This window comes from Lonchura striata, chromosome 1 (genome assembly GCF_050655825.1).
Source record: "Lonchura striata isolate lonStrDom1 chromosome 1, ASM5065582v1, whole genome shotgun sequence".
Classification (NCBI taxonomy): domain Eukaryota; kingdom Metazoa; phylum Chordata; class Aves; order Passeriformes; family Estrildidae; genus Lonchura; species Lonchura striata.
Genome location: NC_140703.1, coordinates 100,433,498 through 100,446,467, shown reverse-complemented (window position 1 = coordinate 100,446,467; position 12,970 = coordinate 100,433,498). Strand labels below are relative to the sequence as shown.

Here is a 12,970-nt window from a genome sequence, read left to right as displayed (position 1 = left end):
ACATCAGTCCAAACAGAATTTTCTTTCCCCAGTTTCCCCACTTGGACAGAAGTGGTACACTCAGAAGCTGTAAGCCTAGGATGAAAAGATAAGAAAGCTTTTCTTTTCCAGCTTCTAAGATCAAAGAATTAGCTTTTCTAAAGGTATTTCTGGGCACATATGTGTCAAAGATTTTTTTCCTGATTTTCATAAATACAGCAAATAGAGAAACTACACATTTTTATTAAAATCCCATTTATTCTAACAGTGTCTGAAGAGCAGCAACTGTAGGCATGGTCCAACCACTCCATCACTCTGTGTATTTAGCATGTTGACCAAGTGTCGACCCACACTTCACCCAACCATAGGAGATGCTGCAGGCCTAAAGAGAACGAAAAGCTGGAAGTGATGATTTTCTGTAACAGTGACTTCCAGGAGGTAGTGCATCATTTCTTGCTGCACACTAAAAAGTGCCAAGCAAGGTGTATGTTTATCATAACAATACTTAAGGGAAAGGGTAGAATTAAACAGTTTCTTGGAGAAGCTTGTTGTAAGCCAGAGAATTACTCATAGCTATGGCATTTTTCAGACACTGCCAGAAGTAGGGCTGAGACTGAGGATTGGTTGGCCATTCCAGGACTGAACTTCTGCACAGCCTCTTCCTCAGACGGACATAGCGGGACTTCTGCAAAACCTTCTCAAGAAATACCAAGATAATGACGTCCATCTTCTCATCCAGAAGCCGCTGATGAGCCATATAAAACGTTGTCTTGAAGCGGCCACTTTTAATATACCTGTTGGTCAGCACAAAGATGGTCTTTTTGCTCAGCTGAATGCTCTGGGAAAGGTTGTCAAAGACCGGCTGTCCTGGGAGCCAGTCCCTTCCTTCCAGACATAAATTGAACTGCCTGGCTTTTTGGTTTTCCAGCCTTTCAACCAGCTCTTGCAGCACCCACTCATTCACAGCTGGATCTTCACTGTCATAGGCAATAAAGGCATCGTAGCAAGCAGCTGGTGAAGACAAGCGCCGATAGCCCTTCAGCCTGGCAGCGCAGTAATGGTAACTGTACCACACATCCCAGAAGTAGAGATGGCTCATCACTGCAAACACCATCAAGGCAAGGATGGCCGAAGCTGACAGAGCATACAGGATCAAATACGACGTGTCCAGCTCACAGGTGTACAGATCCAAGAAAACCACGCTCTTTCCTTTATGTGCCCCTGGGCCAGCACAGGTGACGTCAGTGGCCAGAAGAGGAATGGTCACCTGTGTCCGATTGATCCACCAGACAAACCACACAGCCTCACAGTTACACTTAAAAGGATTGCCGTGCAAAAGCAGCATCTTCAGGTTGTTAATGACGTTTTCAGGGAAGCTAGATCTCTTAATTATTTGAATCTTGTTTGAGCTGAGATCTAAGTACCTCAGTTCAAAAGCACCTCTGAGAAAATATTTGGTTAGCATGTGAATGCGATTGTTTCGGAGCATCAGTTCTTGGAGAGATGAAGTGCAATTGGACAGCTCTCGGGGAACATTAGTCAGAAGGTTATTGCTCAGGTCCAGAGTTACTAGGTTCTTCAGAGAGGGGAGGTTTCCCCAGATGAAACTCTTCAGTCGATTATTTGTTAAGTTGAGGATCTTCAGACTGGGAGGCATTTTTTCAAAAACACCATGAGGCAAAAAACTGAGTGAGTTGAAGGAAATATCCAGTTCTTCCAGGCTGGTCAGATTTTCAAAGAAGGACAAGTATCTAGCATTGCCATCCATCCATAAGGCATCTAAACGATTCCCTCTGAATTCTAAAATTCTAAGAGATTGACTTTCCATTCCTGTATCAATAGTGCTAGAAATGTCATTGTCATTCATCATCAGCTTCCTCAAATGGGCTAGGTTTTTCATAAAACTAAGCACGTGAGTAACACCTTCTGCCAGAAAATAATATTTGTTATTGCTCAGATCTAGAATTTCTAATAATTTTAGTTCTTTGAAAGCAGTCTGGTATAGCAAATCAACCCTGTTGTTAGAAAAATCCAGATATTTCAATCCAGACAAGGAAGAGAATTCACTTCCATTTAAAGTTTGACTTATTGCATTACCTGACAAGTTGAGACATTTGAGGGAGCTAAGTCCCTGGAAGTCTGAGGGGTTAACAAAAAATACATTGTTTCTGCTTAAATCCAGAGTTTTTCCATAGTTAAGACAATCTTCCTTAACTAAAGATTGGTAGGAAGAAGCCTCTATGTCTTTGGAACGGCAACTTCGCCCATACACATCATATCTGAAATAATGCATCTCTTGTTGCACTTGCCTGTTGTATTGCTCAACTGAAACTCCATGATTAGAGCAAAATCCATGGAAGTTGCTTTCCCTTGAAGAAGGAGAAATTTTATTCACTGACAGGTCAATGAACTTAAGAGATGGGAATTCTTCAAACACTGTCATGTCTGCAACTTTAATAAAATTAGTCCCGAGATCCAGCATGGTCAGATTTCTAAGACTGAGCAGTGGTTGTAGATCTTGTGCCCTCAGTTCTTTAAAGACATAACCCTTGAGCCTCAGGGTTTCCAGGTTAAAGAGGGAGGAAAATGTCTTAGAAAGATTCAAGAAGGGAGAATACAACTTCAGTTCAAAGTTAAAGGACAGATCAAGCTGCACAAGGCTGGGAAGAAATGTCAGGAACTGAGCATCTCCAATCTCCCTCATGAGGAAATTTTGGGAGAGGTCAAGTTCTTTGAGCTCCTTGATGTTTTTAAACCAGCTGCTGGGTACGCTCTGAAGAGAGTTACTGTGAAGCCGCAAAATCCTTAAGTTTTCCAAGGAGTCAAAAGCCTTTGAATGTATCTGAATTGAGCTCTTGGGACAGGGAATGCAAGGATATGGGGCATTATAGCAACGTGGGCAATTGCCGCTTAGGTCGAGAATTTCTAGGTTGAGAAGGCCACTGAAATCCTGTTCTTGAATCTCTTGAATCCTGTTGTTGTAAATGTACAGTTCCTTTAAAGTAGATGACAAATTGGGTGGGATTTGTGTTAAGTTGTTGGACTTGAGGGATAGTATTGTTAACTTTTTCAGTGCCAGGAAGGCTCTCTCCTCAATTTCAAAGGAAACATTGCATGGATTGCGATAGTAACAGTTCTGTCCAAGATACAATACCTCTATGTTTCCTAGCTCTGAGAAGCTGGATTTCTGGATAGAAAAGACATGGTTTGCTTCCAGGCTCAGCAAGGTTAAAGTAGCAGGAAGACCTTGGGGTATTTCTGCCAGCTGGTTTGCATCCAAGTACAATGACTTCAATCTTGTCAGGGCAGCAAAACTGCCATTCTCAATTTTCAGGGGGCTGGTGCACACATGATCTTTGGGCCCCAGTTTGACAGGCACACAGTTGCATCTGAAGTCAATCTCCTGGAGATTTTCAAGACGATCAAAGGATGTTGGGTAGATGTTGGGAATATGGTTAATACTCAGGGTAAGGTTGGTAGCATTTCCAGGGATCCCTCTGGGCACTTCTGTAAGGCGCCGGTCGGTGCAGTCCACTGTCACAGTACCTTCTGAAGATTTAACATCACAGGGTAAAGTTTTGGGAAACCAAGCCCCTGACAGCAGCAGTGGGAATATGAAGAGCAAAATAAATGACAACGCATTTGACATCTTTGTACAAGGTACCTAAAACCAAGGAAAACAGGAGGTATTAGTTTAATGTAATGAGAGTATTTAATCTATACACTGGGTCAGGTCAACTATACATCTAAATTCTGGTTCTTGTCTCACACTGACCATGAATTGATGTGCAAGTAGGATTAAAAATTTCCAAGGGCATATATTGGTTTTTCCCTTAAATGCTTTTTTATTACCTCCAAGAATTCTAGTATTAATTTAAATGCTATCTCTAAAAAATGAGGTAATATAAAAATATCTCTTGAATAAGTGACAAATGGTGAATAAAGTCCGTGTCTCTGTGAACATTCATTTTAAGGGATAATAAGAGTTACTAAGTTTCACAGGGACATTTATCTTTCTCTCAGGATTTTTCATAGAGGATGCACAGAGACAAAGAAAGAGAAAACAATTTCTATTTCTGTTCCTTGTTTTTCTCATGTGGAATGTGCTTGGAGAATTGTTTACCTGGGTTGATTGCTTGATTGGATTCTGGTGAGAATTATTTGATCCTGATGGCCAATCCAATCCACTTGTGGCTGGACTCTTGAGAGAGGGTCACGAGTTGGGAGTTAGATATGGTAGTTAGAGAAAGTAGTGTGTACTTTTAGTATCTTCCTTTATATAGTATATTAATGTATTATAGCTTAGTTATAATAAAGAAATCATTCAGCCTTCTGAATTGGTGTGTAGACATCATCATTTCTTCCCATCGGGTTCACCTGAATTTGCAATAATTAAGCTTCCTGCAAATTGCCATTGCCTAATGGCATAGATGAGCACAGTTACTTTTTCAAATTGTAAGCAAGACGGATAAAGTCTATATTCACTTAATGCTTGTGTAAGCATTCAAAACTTCACTAACAGGTGACTGAATTTCTAACTCAAATTTAACATTATTATATGTATTCTTCCTCTAGTACGTGTTTAGAATGGGTGTAGAGTTGACTTAAGTCAGTTAGTGTCTTTATTTCTATAAAGTTTAATACCAGTTTGTATTTTCTCTGCCCGATAAGGGAAGAAGGACAAAAAACACTGTTTTAATATGAGTTGGGCACAAGAAAATCAAAGGCAAATATAACATTGTGCATGTTCCATAAAAAAACAATAATCAGACTACATAACCAGAGCCAAAATCCCACAGGGATATTAAGAAGCTTCTCTGTCTGTCAAGTCTTTGCTGACTTCATAGATTTGTGTGTATTACGGAAAAAGCTTTTTATATTTCACAACTTACTAGTTACTTCCTCAGCAGCAGTCAGCGTCAATGAAACCCTGCCTGGCAGGCTGTCAGCCTTGTCTTGTGTGACACAGGCAGAGAGGTCCTGACCATCTTGCTGCCTTGCCTAGCATCTTAACTGCTTGTGTCTGGTGCTGGTCAAGAGTTTTAAAGATAAGACACCCCACGAAAATCAACAACCTCATTTCTCCCTTGAAAACTCAGTGGTGAAGACTTGCATGGCACATACAGGACTCTTAAACAATGAGGATTGGTTACGTGTGGCATAATATTGATTAAATGTCAAAACCCAGTTAAGCAGGTGAAAATTGGATGACTAGGTAAAATGCTCAAGGTACATGGAAATGGTTTTATCTCTTTAGCTGGGACACAAGAACATACAGAGACCCACCAAGCAGTCTGTGTGAACCCTGTTGAGTGCTGCCAAAGCTGTGCCTCGCAGGTGACACACACTTGGAGGTGAAGTGAGGTTTCCTCTTGCACACCCTGCTTACTTCAAGCACTGTGTCCCCTGTAAAAATCTGTGTTTCTGTATTACCTTAGAGAACTATGCTGATCTAGCTCTGCATCTGTGTATCTGGAAGAGTGCTCTGGTGACTTGCAGGGCAGCAAATGGGAGAGAAGCCAGATCAAGTCTCACACAGCACTGCACTTCTGCTACTTTGACTCAACATCCAAATAGCATAGCTTTGGTAATTCCTTCAGTCATCTTTGGAATTACTGAGACCCAATACAGAAGGAAAAATGTAAAAGTATACTGCAGACCTTGACTTCAGTGCAACCTGATACAGTGACATGGTGCTACAGTGCTACCACAGTTTCTTTGCCCATTCTGTGGAAGTGCTATGTGGCTTTTTTCTTTTCTGCAGATCCTCTGGGAAAAGACAAGTGGCTAAATACCATGGCTGGTAGCTATGGCTGTCATTCATACAATTATTCAGGGAAGGCTCATATGAACTAACCAGGCCATGCCTGTGTATTCATATTTTATTATCTTCAGCTCTTCTGTTTTCATTTGCTAGGTATCAAGTTAACCATCATTTGGCTTATTGGAATTCATTTAGGAAACTCACCCAGACAGAGATCACTGGGTAAGAGAGTTCACCAGCATTTTCAGTACAGTCTAGCCAAATCCTCTTTAGAACAGGATTAAGTTTTTTGATCTCCTGATGTAGAAAAGCACTTGGATAAAAATTATTAATGAGAATAATCAGAGTAAGTGGGGAGTGAATTTGGAAAAGATAAAAGGTATTAATTTCCTCTCACCACCTGAGCTTCTCAGTAGAACCCGTTTTTCTCCAGTAATGTGGGAAGGAGAAGGAAGGACTCTGCCATTGCTATTAAATTGTATGGAAAATAGAAGCTCTTTCTTAGAGTGGCAAGGGACACTGCCAAAGAAAAATCTGGATATATTCTTGAAAAAAAATGCCTTCTTTCATTCTTTCCCAGGGGATGCAGCATATTATTATACATGTAAAGAATGTTAGGAGACTAACAGAATACCAAAGAATACCTATGCTACCATGGCCTGTAATGTTCCAGCAGCTGCCTGCCTCCATTTCCTGCATTAGCAGACCAATGGACCTCAGAGTTAGTCTGGTTACCCAAGGCAAGTGCCCATGAAGCACAGCAGCACTGAAATTCAAGATAGAGTGGGAGAGGAGAGAGAGGCCTCTCTGCAGGAACTGCTCAGTTTGAAGATCAAGGGAGATCTGCCTGAGTACACACCAAGCAGGGATTAATGCTGCACATTTAGGTGCCTGATATTAGGTGCAGTGAATCGGGTTTGAAAGTCCTCATGAATATGTTTTTGAATATGTTAAGAAAATACTCTTGAGTCTTTTACAATGCTCAGGTTTTGAACTCTCACATATTTCAGTATTTTTAAGAACTTAAGTGTTGCAGAGCCAGCCTAGCTACTACCATCTTTGTGCTTCATTTATTTCTATGTTCTTCCCTTTCCTGATAACCTTTTAATGCATTAGCTATTTGAACTGCAAAGAGTTACATTCTGGTGCTGTGTCTGGCTATTCACATGTGTAAAACCTTGTGTCCATTATAGTACTGGAAAAACCAAAAAGACTTCTAATAAGAGCAAAAAGCAATGCTGTCTTGTGCTGTATCTTTGCAATGAGAGGCTTGCTTAAAAGTACAACTAGAGTATGGGAGCTGTTCTTTTCTCACTAATCTATGCTTGGCTTTATTACAAGTTTGAAAAGAACTAATCTACTGATCTTAACTGGAACGTGCATAAACTCTTAATGATTTAGGGTGTTCTTAAAATATTCAGCAACAGTACAGCTATGTGTTTCTGAAGGAGGGTTTTCTGTAGAGGTTCCACATGTATTTTAGGTTATGGCAGGAGGAAAGGGTAGAGAAAAATAAACACTTAAGAACTTAGAGCATTTTGATAAGATATCCTTTGTTCATTCTGGAGCACAGCTGTTCAGTAAGTATTAATGCAAATTAATACTTTACTTTCCAGTCATGAGGCACTGCAATTTCTAACCATAACAGTAAACCACACCATTTAGAAAACAGAAAAGCAGAATATGTTCTTGAAAGTCTTCTACAACAGTTCAATTCAAAGATACCTAAGAGCAATTTTAAAATGAAAGTTTGACGTACCATTTTCTGTGTGCTTCCAGGTCTGGCAGATTTGATGCTGGAAGAGATTATAAAAGACAGCAGAAGAAAACAGCATCAAAGTGGTTTCCAGTGGTTCAGCTGAGGTGCAGAAGAGAATGTAACGTGACATAACTCACTCATGACAACAGCAGAAATCACTACTCTATCACAATTTTTTCACCTTGATTGCAACTTGAGAAATAATTAAATGTGAAACTACTGCTGCAACCTACTTCCTCAAATATTTGCACTTTAAACAACAGCCCCTCATCTGCTGCTCCACCCCCACAGAAATAACTGGTACTCCTATTTTTCTCCTCTAAACAAATTTTTAATGTGACTCATACATCTATGTGCTTCTATTCTCTTATGCTGCAATTTGGTCTCTTCTATGCTGCTTTGGAATGGAGTTTTCATTTCAAACTGTGTTTTACCTAGCTACAATACCACACCATAAAAAACTATAAGACCTACTCAGAAAAAGGTTAACATCCAAGCCATGGGGAATTCCAAAGGAGAATTGTGAAATATTTGGCCACACAGTTTAAGCTCAATCAGCAAGGAGAAAAATGTGTTATACAAGCATTAAGTCAGTCACTTCAGACTAAATTAAGATTTGAAGAAGCTCAAGTTCCTCCTTTCCCCCACCCCCTCTGTTTAGTGTAAGCTGCATGAAAAGAGAGACAGAAGTTGGTTATTGATGTTAACAATAGTTCAGTTTTGGAAGTTCAGTCATTCTTATTATTATTTGGCGTTCACTCCGGATGAAAATAGCTTCAAGAACAGGGACAGTTCTAAGTTGAATACTCTACAGAAGAAATGTCTATTAACTGAATGGGACTTTGGGGAAAGGAAACAAACCCAAGGACAAAAAGCATAGTGGCAAGGGCACAGGAAATGGCATACAGCAAGGTCAAAACTGTGTGGGAGAGAGTAGAAGGGCCCAAGCTTAAAACTACATAGAGAGACTTATGCTGATGACAATCCAGCATTTCACAGAACATTGTTTCTTTCAGACAGTTTCATGCTTACAAGCCTCCATGCTCACCAGAACAGACTAGTTCAATTTTTTAGGATGTTTATTAGGTGGAGTTCATAGGGTTTTTTCATGCCTTCCTTCTCCACATATTTTTCTTTACATTTGAAATTGTAATTCATAATTTCTCTGACTAGGGTGAAGCTGAGAAGTTTATTTCAGGTGATAGGAACCCAAAGAATAAACAGGGAAAGAATTTGTAATCATACTTTCATATTGCCTGTGCTTAGTGTCTGGGTCATATAGACATAAACAGGGAAGTTATACAGCATCATTACCATTTCAATCAAGGCCTAGAAAAGGGTTTATTAGTTCCCAAATATATTAATTCAGAACTATATTTCTCACCTTTGTGCCTGTACTGCAATGCAGAATGATTCTTCTTCTCTTTACTGATAATTGGCTTTTGCTTTTCAAAAAACACTGAGGTTTTCATTGGGTGCTACCATAACTAATGCAAAAATCTTACTAAAATCCTGCTGTGTGTTGAAAGACCTTCCAAGAAATTTCTGGTTGGAGGAAAACCTTCCACTCTACACTAGCAAACATTCTACATTTGCTACTCTGATCTGAACTTCCACTCTATAATAGCTTATATTATTGACCCTATAGCAAAGATAATGTGCTTAACTAATTACGAAAGATAATGATTTGACACAAGCTGGACTGTGTATGCTGATTTGTTCAAGTACCCAGCCATTTCCCTGCTATGTGACACCAGAACATGAGATGCTTTGTATGTACTTGTTTTGGTTGCAAGGGCGTTTCTTAAATCAGTGTCCAATCACCCAAACCAGTAATTTTTTACAGGTGCACAGGTCTTTGGAAATCTTCCTTGCAGTCTAAACTCACAAACTTCAGATATTTTAATAACTAGGCAGACACTCAGCATCTTATTTTGAAATAAGGCTGATTCTTCTTTATATTAGAAACTTGCTGTTACCCATCTAAGAGCACAAGAGTTTCAATTCTGTACAGAGTGAAACTGCAGGTTTAGCTAAACATTAATAGAAACGCAGAGCATGCTTTTGCTGCCTTTTTTCCCCCAAACCTATGAAATGTGGGAAGCAAAATACAGCAATAATTCCCTTCAAAAGGGGTGGGAGTAAATGCACTGCAGTTCAGAACTCCATAATATAGTTTGATTTCTGAAGGCATAGACAGTTACTGGTTTTATTGATTTTAAAAGTCCAGTTTCCCTCAGAAGTTGCACAAAATCTCTTGGCTCCTCTGACACACAAAATAACCAAAAACCAAAAAAAGTACTTCCTGCTACATCACGTGTTAGGGGAGGCCCCACTGGTAAGAGCAAATGTATATTGCTGCTGCTGTGAGTAAAGAATGTAATTTAAAATAAACCAGGAACCTGCAATTGCTTTAGTCCTTCATCGATGAGTTTTGTCATCAGTTGGCTTGTAATCAGATTGCTGAATTCACATTTCCCTTTTTCTCCCCTCTGTCTTTAAAAAAACCCCAAAACTTAAAGCAACTTACTTTAACTTATTTATCAAAACCAGGATTCCAGTGTTCATCTGGGTAGTTTATTTGCAGTCCTAAGGTCTTGCAGCAATGCCTTCTCTCTAAAGTGCTGACCCTCATTTCACGAATGAGGATATAACCCCACCTATTCATAGTCAATACAACATTCAGTGTAACATTGCATAATTTATGCATGAAATTATTCAAGAAAAGCAGCTATCTTGCTGAGTCTTTGAAATACATAAACTGACTCTTCAAACTGATGTAGACAGATGTACAAAAAGAACCAAAAAGAGAAATGGATAGCAAAATTGGGGAAATGATAACAAAATCACTTGCAGATGCCTTAAAGCTTCCGTACATATTATCTGTGTATATAATGTAAGGTCCTTGCTGTTAGCTGTTGCAAAAATGTATTTCCAGGCACTTAAACTAACAAAAAACCAAAAAAAACCCCAAAACAACAAAAAAAAAAAAAAAAACCACAAAAAAAAACAACCAAAAAAAAAAAAACCAACCAAAAAAACCAGAAGAGAGCATTGGAGGAGACTGGCCTTCAACAAAGGCAGAGGAAGCACTCAGGGCCTTAGTGAGAATGGGTCTAAAGACCAAAAAGAAATTAAAGAGAATAAATTATGCCTATAATAGCATTAACATTTTTACATTAGCCCAAAGAACAGCTATGTAGAATCTTTATCTCAGTTCTGGTTTGGGCCTTTCAGTACAATAAAGACTTTGAGGTTTCATTCCCCACGCACCAGACTCTGAGCATTTGACATTTAAAAACCCCTGGGAGGCCGTGACAAGAGCTTCCAGCAAAGCTGCAAACACCAAATACTCTTACCAAGAAAACCAAAAATGTGTACTTGTACTAGGGCAGTGGAACAAGTCAACATAAAGTTTATGTACAAATATTATCTAAATCCTTCAACTTCTGCAATGCAATGTGGGTTTTTTTTGTTTTTTTTTTTTTTTTTGGGGGGGGGGGTGGGGGGGTTTATGCTGCAGAGAGAGGAATATTTCCCTCCAGGCTGAACTAACAGATCTTCAGACCAGAATCCAGGCATGGGCCAGTGAGCGTAGAGAATTAAATACCCAACTCCTCACTATTTTCTATTCCCATGGCTTTAAATTCTGTCAAAATAGAGGCACAGTTTCCACAGAGCTGTTGGAAGTCACTTGTAACTTTTTAGAAGTATTTTGGGTGTACAAGCTGCAGCACATACAGTAAGATTAGTTCTGCAATTTTACTTCTGTTCTTTCCCCCATCTCATCCTGTTAAATGCAATTGAGTGGGTTTGCTTCCAACAGTTTGATGCATAAAGCAATTGAATTTATACAGTGCATTAATTGTATTATATGCCTTTTGTGTAGTGTTTGGGTGCAAACTTGGTATAATTATGTGGCACCAGATTTGGGGTCTAACAAGCTAGTTGCAAAATAATGTGATCATGTGATACTGCATTTAAGAAATTTCTTTACCAAATACTGTAAATTAATTTCCACTGTTGTAACATAATTCTGAAAATTCAACTCTAATGAGGAACTTCTCAGAGAATAAGCAGATGACCTGAATTCTCACTACAAGAGTTTATATACTCTATTTCTGTATTCATCACTCTGAGAGCAGTACAAGTGAAATTCTGCTTTACTTATTTTCATGGAGAAAGAAAGAATTTCACAGAAGTAATAGAAAATTACTGGGGAAAAAAATAAAGACTAATTAGATTTATTCTCAGAGAAGAAAATAATGCTTTCTGAAGACTGCCTTAACTGGAATGGAAAAATTCACTTTATAATACACCATTGTATTATCAAAAATATATCCCCAAATAAGCAAGATTGGATAAAATAAGGTGGTTTTTTTTTTTTATATACAGCACTATATCAAGGAAGCACCTCTCAAGTATGGCAATGCTTTTGTAATTAAAAACTGTAATTTTGGGTAGGAAAGCTGAGTTCCTGTGATCTAGGTGCAGAGATAAAATTTTAATATACATTACTCTTCTAACAGAAAGACTGAAAAAAGTTCCTAATAGGATTCAAAGACTAACTACAAAATTACAATTTTGAGTCCCAACCCCCTGCCCTAATCCATTACTGACTGCATTACCAATATTTAACCATAAGCTGTTCTATAATACAACAGGAAAAGTTGTTTTCATAATGATTAATTCTCTAATGCTAAAGCATTCAAGATTAGTTACTGTACTCTAGTTCACTCACTGCACAGTCAAGTATTGTGGTATTTTGTAACAGGAATTTGGAGATGATCCATTGACTCTGCTGTTTGAAAAACTGTGTTTTCAGACCATGGTAAGTGTAAGTGTGTTTAATTTTCTGTTTGGACACAGCACAATAAATCTTTATAACATTAACAGGAAAGCTTTTATAAAATTATTCCTATCATCACAATCAGGGAATGTCTAAAACTATTGAAAGTAGAAAACATGGAATTTACACCAAACTGCTCACAATTAAAGCTTGGTCATTGTTTAGACAAGTGATATTAATAATGTTGGGAATACTAAAACATCAATCACAAGATAGCAACTTTACAGAATAGATGTTAAGCAAACAATTTAATGTGATGAGAGATTTACAAAAGAAAACAGCTGCCCCAAATATTTTGTGGGGAAAAAAGTCAACATTAAGTGTATCAAACAGGTCACACTCTGTATCTGTCAATAGTGCTTCAAAATTAACATGACCTTTACATACTGTTAGAGCTTACAAAATACTGTTCATGGTATTTAAACATAAACAAAATACCCCCAGCTGTTTGCCCAACAGATTAATAGATACAAGGAACTCAGGTCTCTAACATTTAACTTAACACAGAGAATGATCTTACACGTATACATCCTGTTAAGTTCTGGGAACAGTTTGCAGTTCTGTATAGAAAAATGGATCTGATGCAGCATTTAGCTGAATGTGAGAACAGGCACATAGA

The 12,970-nt window shown here is 38.5% G+C and overlaps 1 protein-coding gene across 2 annotated transcripts; it reads right to left on the bottom strand.

Annotated features, from left to right (window-relative positions):
- Positions 1–217: 217 nt before the first annotated feature.
- LOC144248911 (toll-like receptor 7) lies at positions 218–12,877 on the bottom strand. Of its 2 annotated transcripts, XM_085559078.1 has the most exons (3): positions 7,503–7,643; positions 4,103–4,180; positions 218–3,643 (listed from the first exon to the last, which is right to left on the bottom strand). In XM_085559078.1, exons 1-3 carry the CDS (start codon positions 7,503–7,505, stop codon positions 503–505), a joined length of 3,222 nt encoding a protein of 1,073 aa, XP_085415204.1. In that variant the 5' UTR covers positions 7,506–7,643; the 3' UTR covers positions 218–502. The 2 variants fall into 2 exon arrangements, with proteins under 2 accessions (XP_085415204.1, XP_077647026.2); XM_077790900.2 differs by lacking the exon at positions 4,103–4,180 and having other exon boundaries at positions 7,503–12,877.
- Positions 12,878–12,970: the final 93 nt, after the last annotated feature.

Excerpts from the sequence above, each read along its gene's own strand:
- LOC144248911 (XM_085559078.1), bottom strand. Across the intron at positions 3,644-4,102 it reads CAATCAAGCAATCAACCCAG|GTACCTTGTACAAAGATGTC; the intron begins GTAAACAATTCT and ends CCTTGGTTTTAG.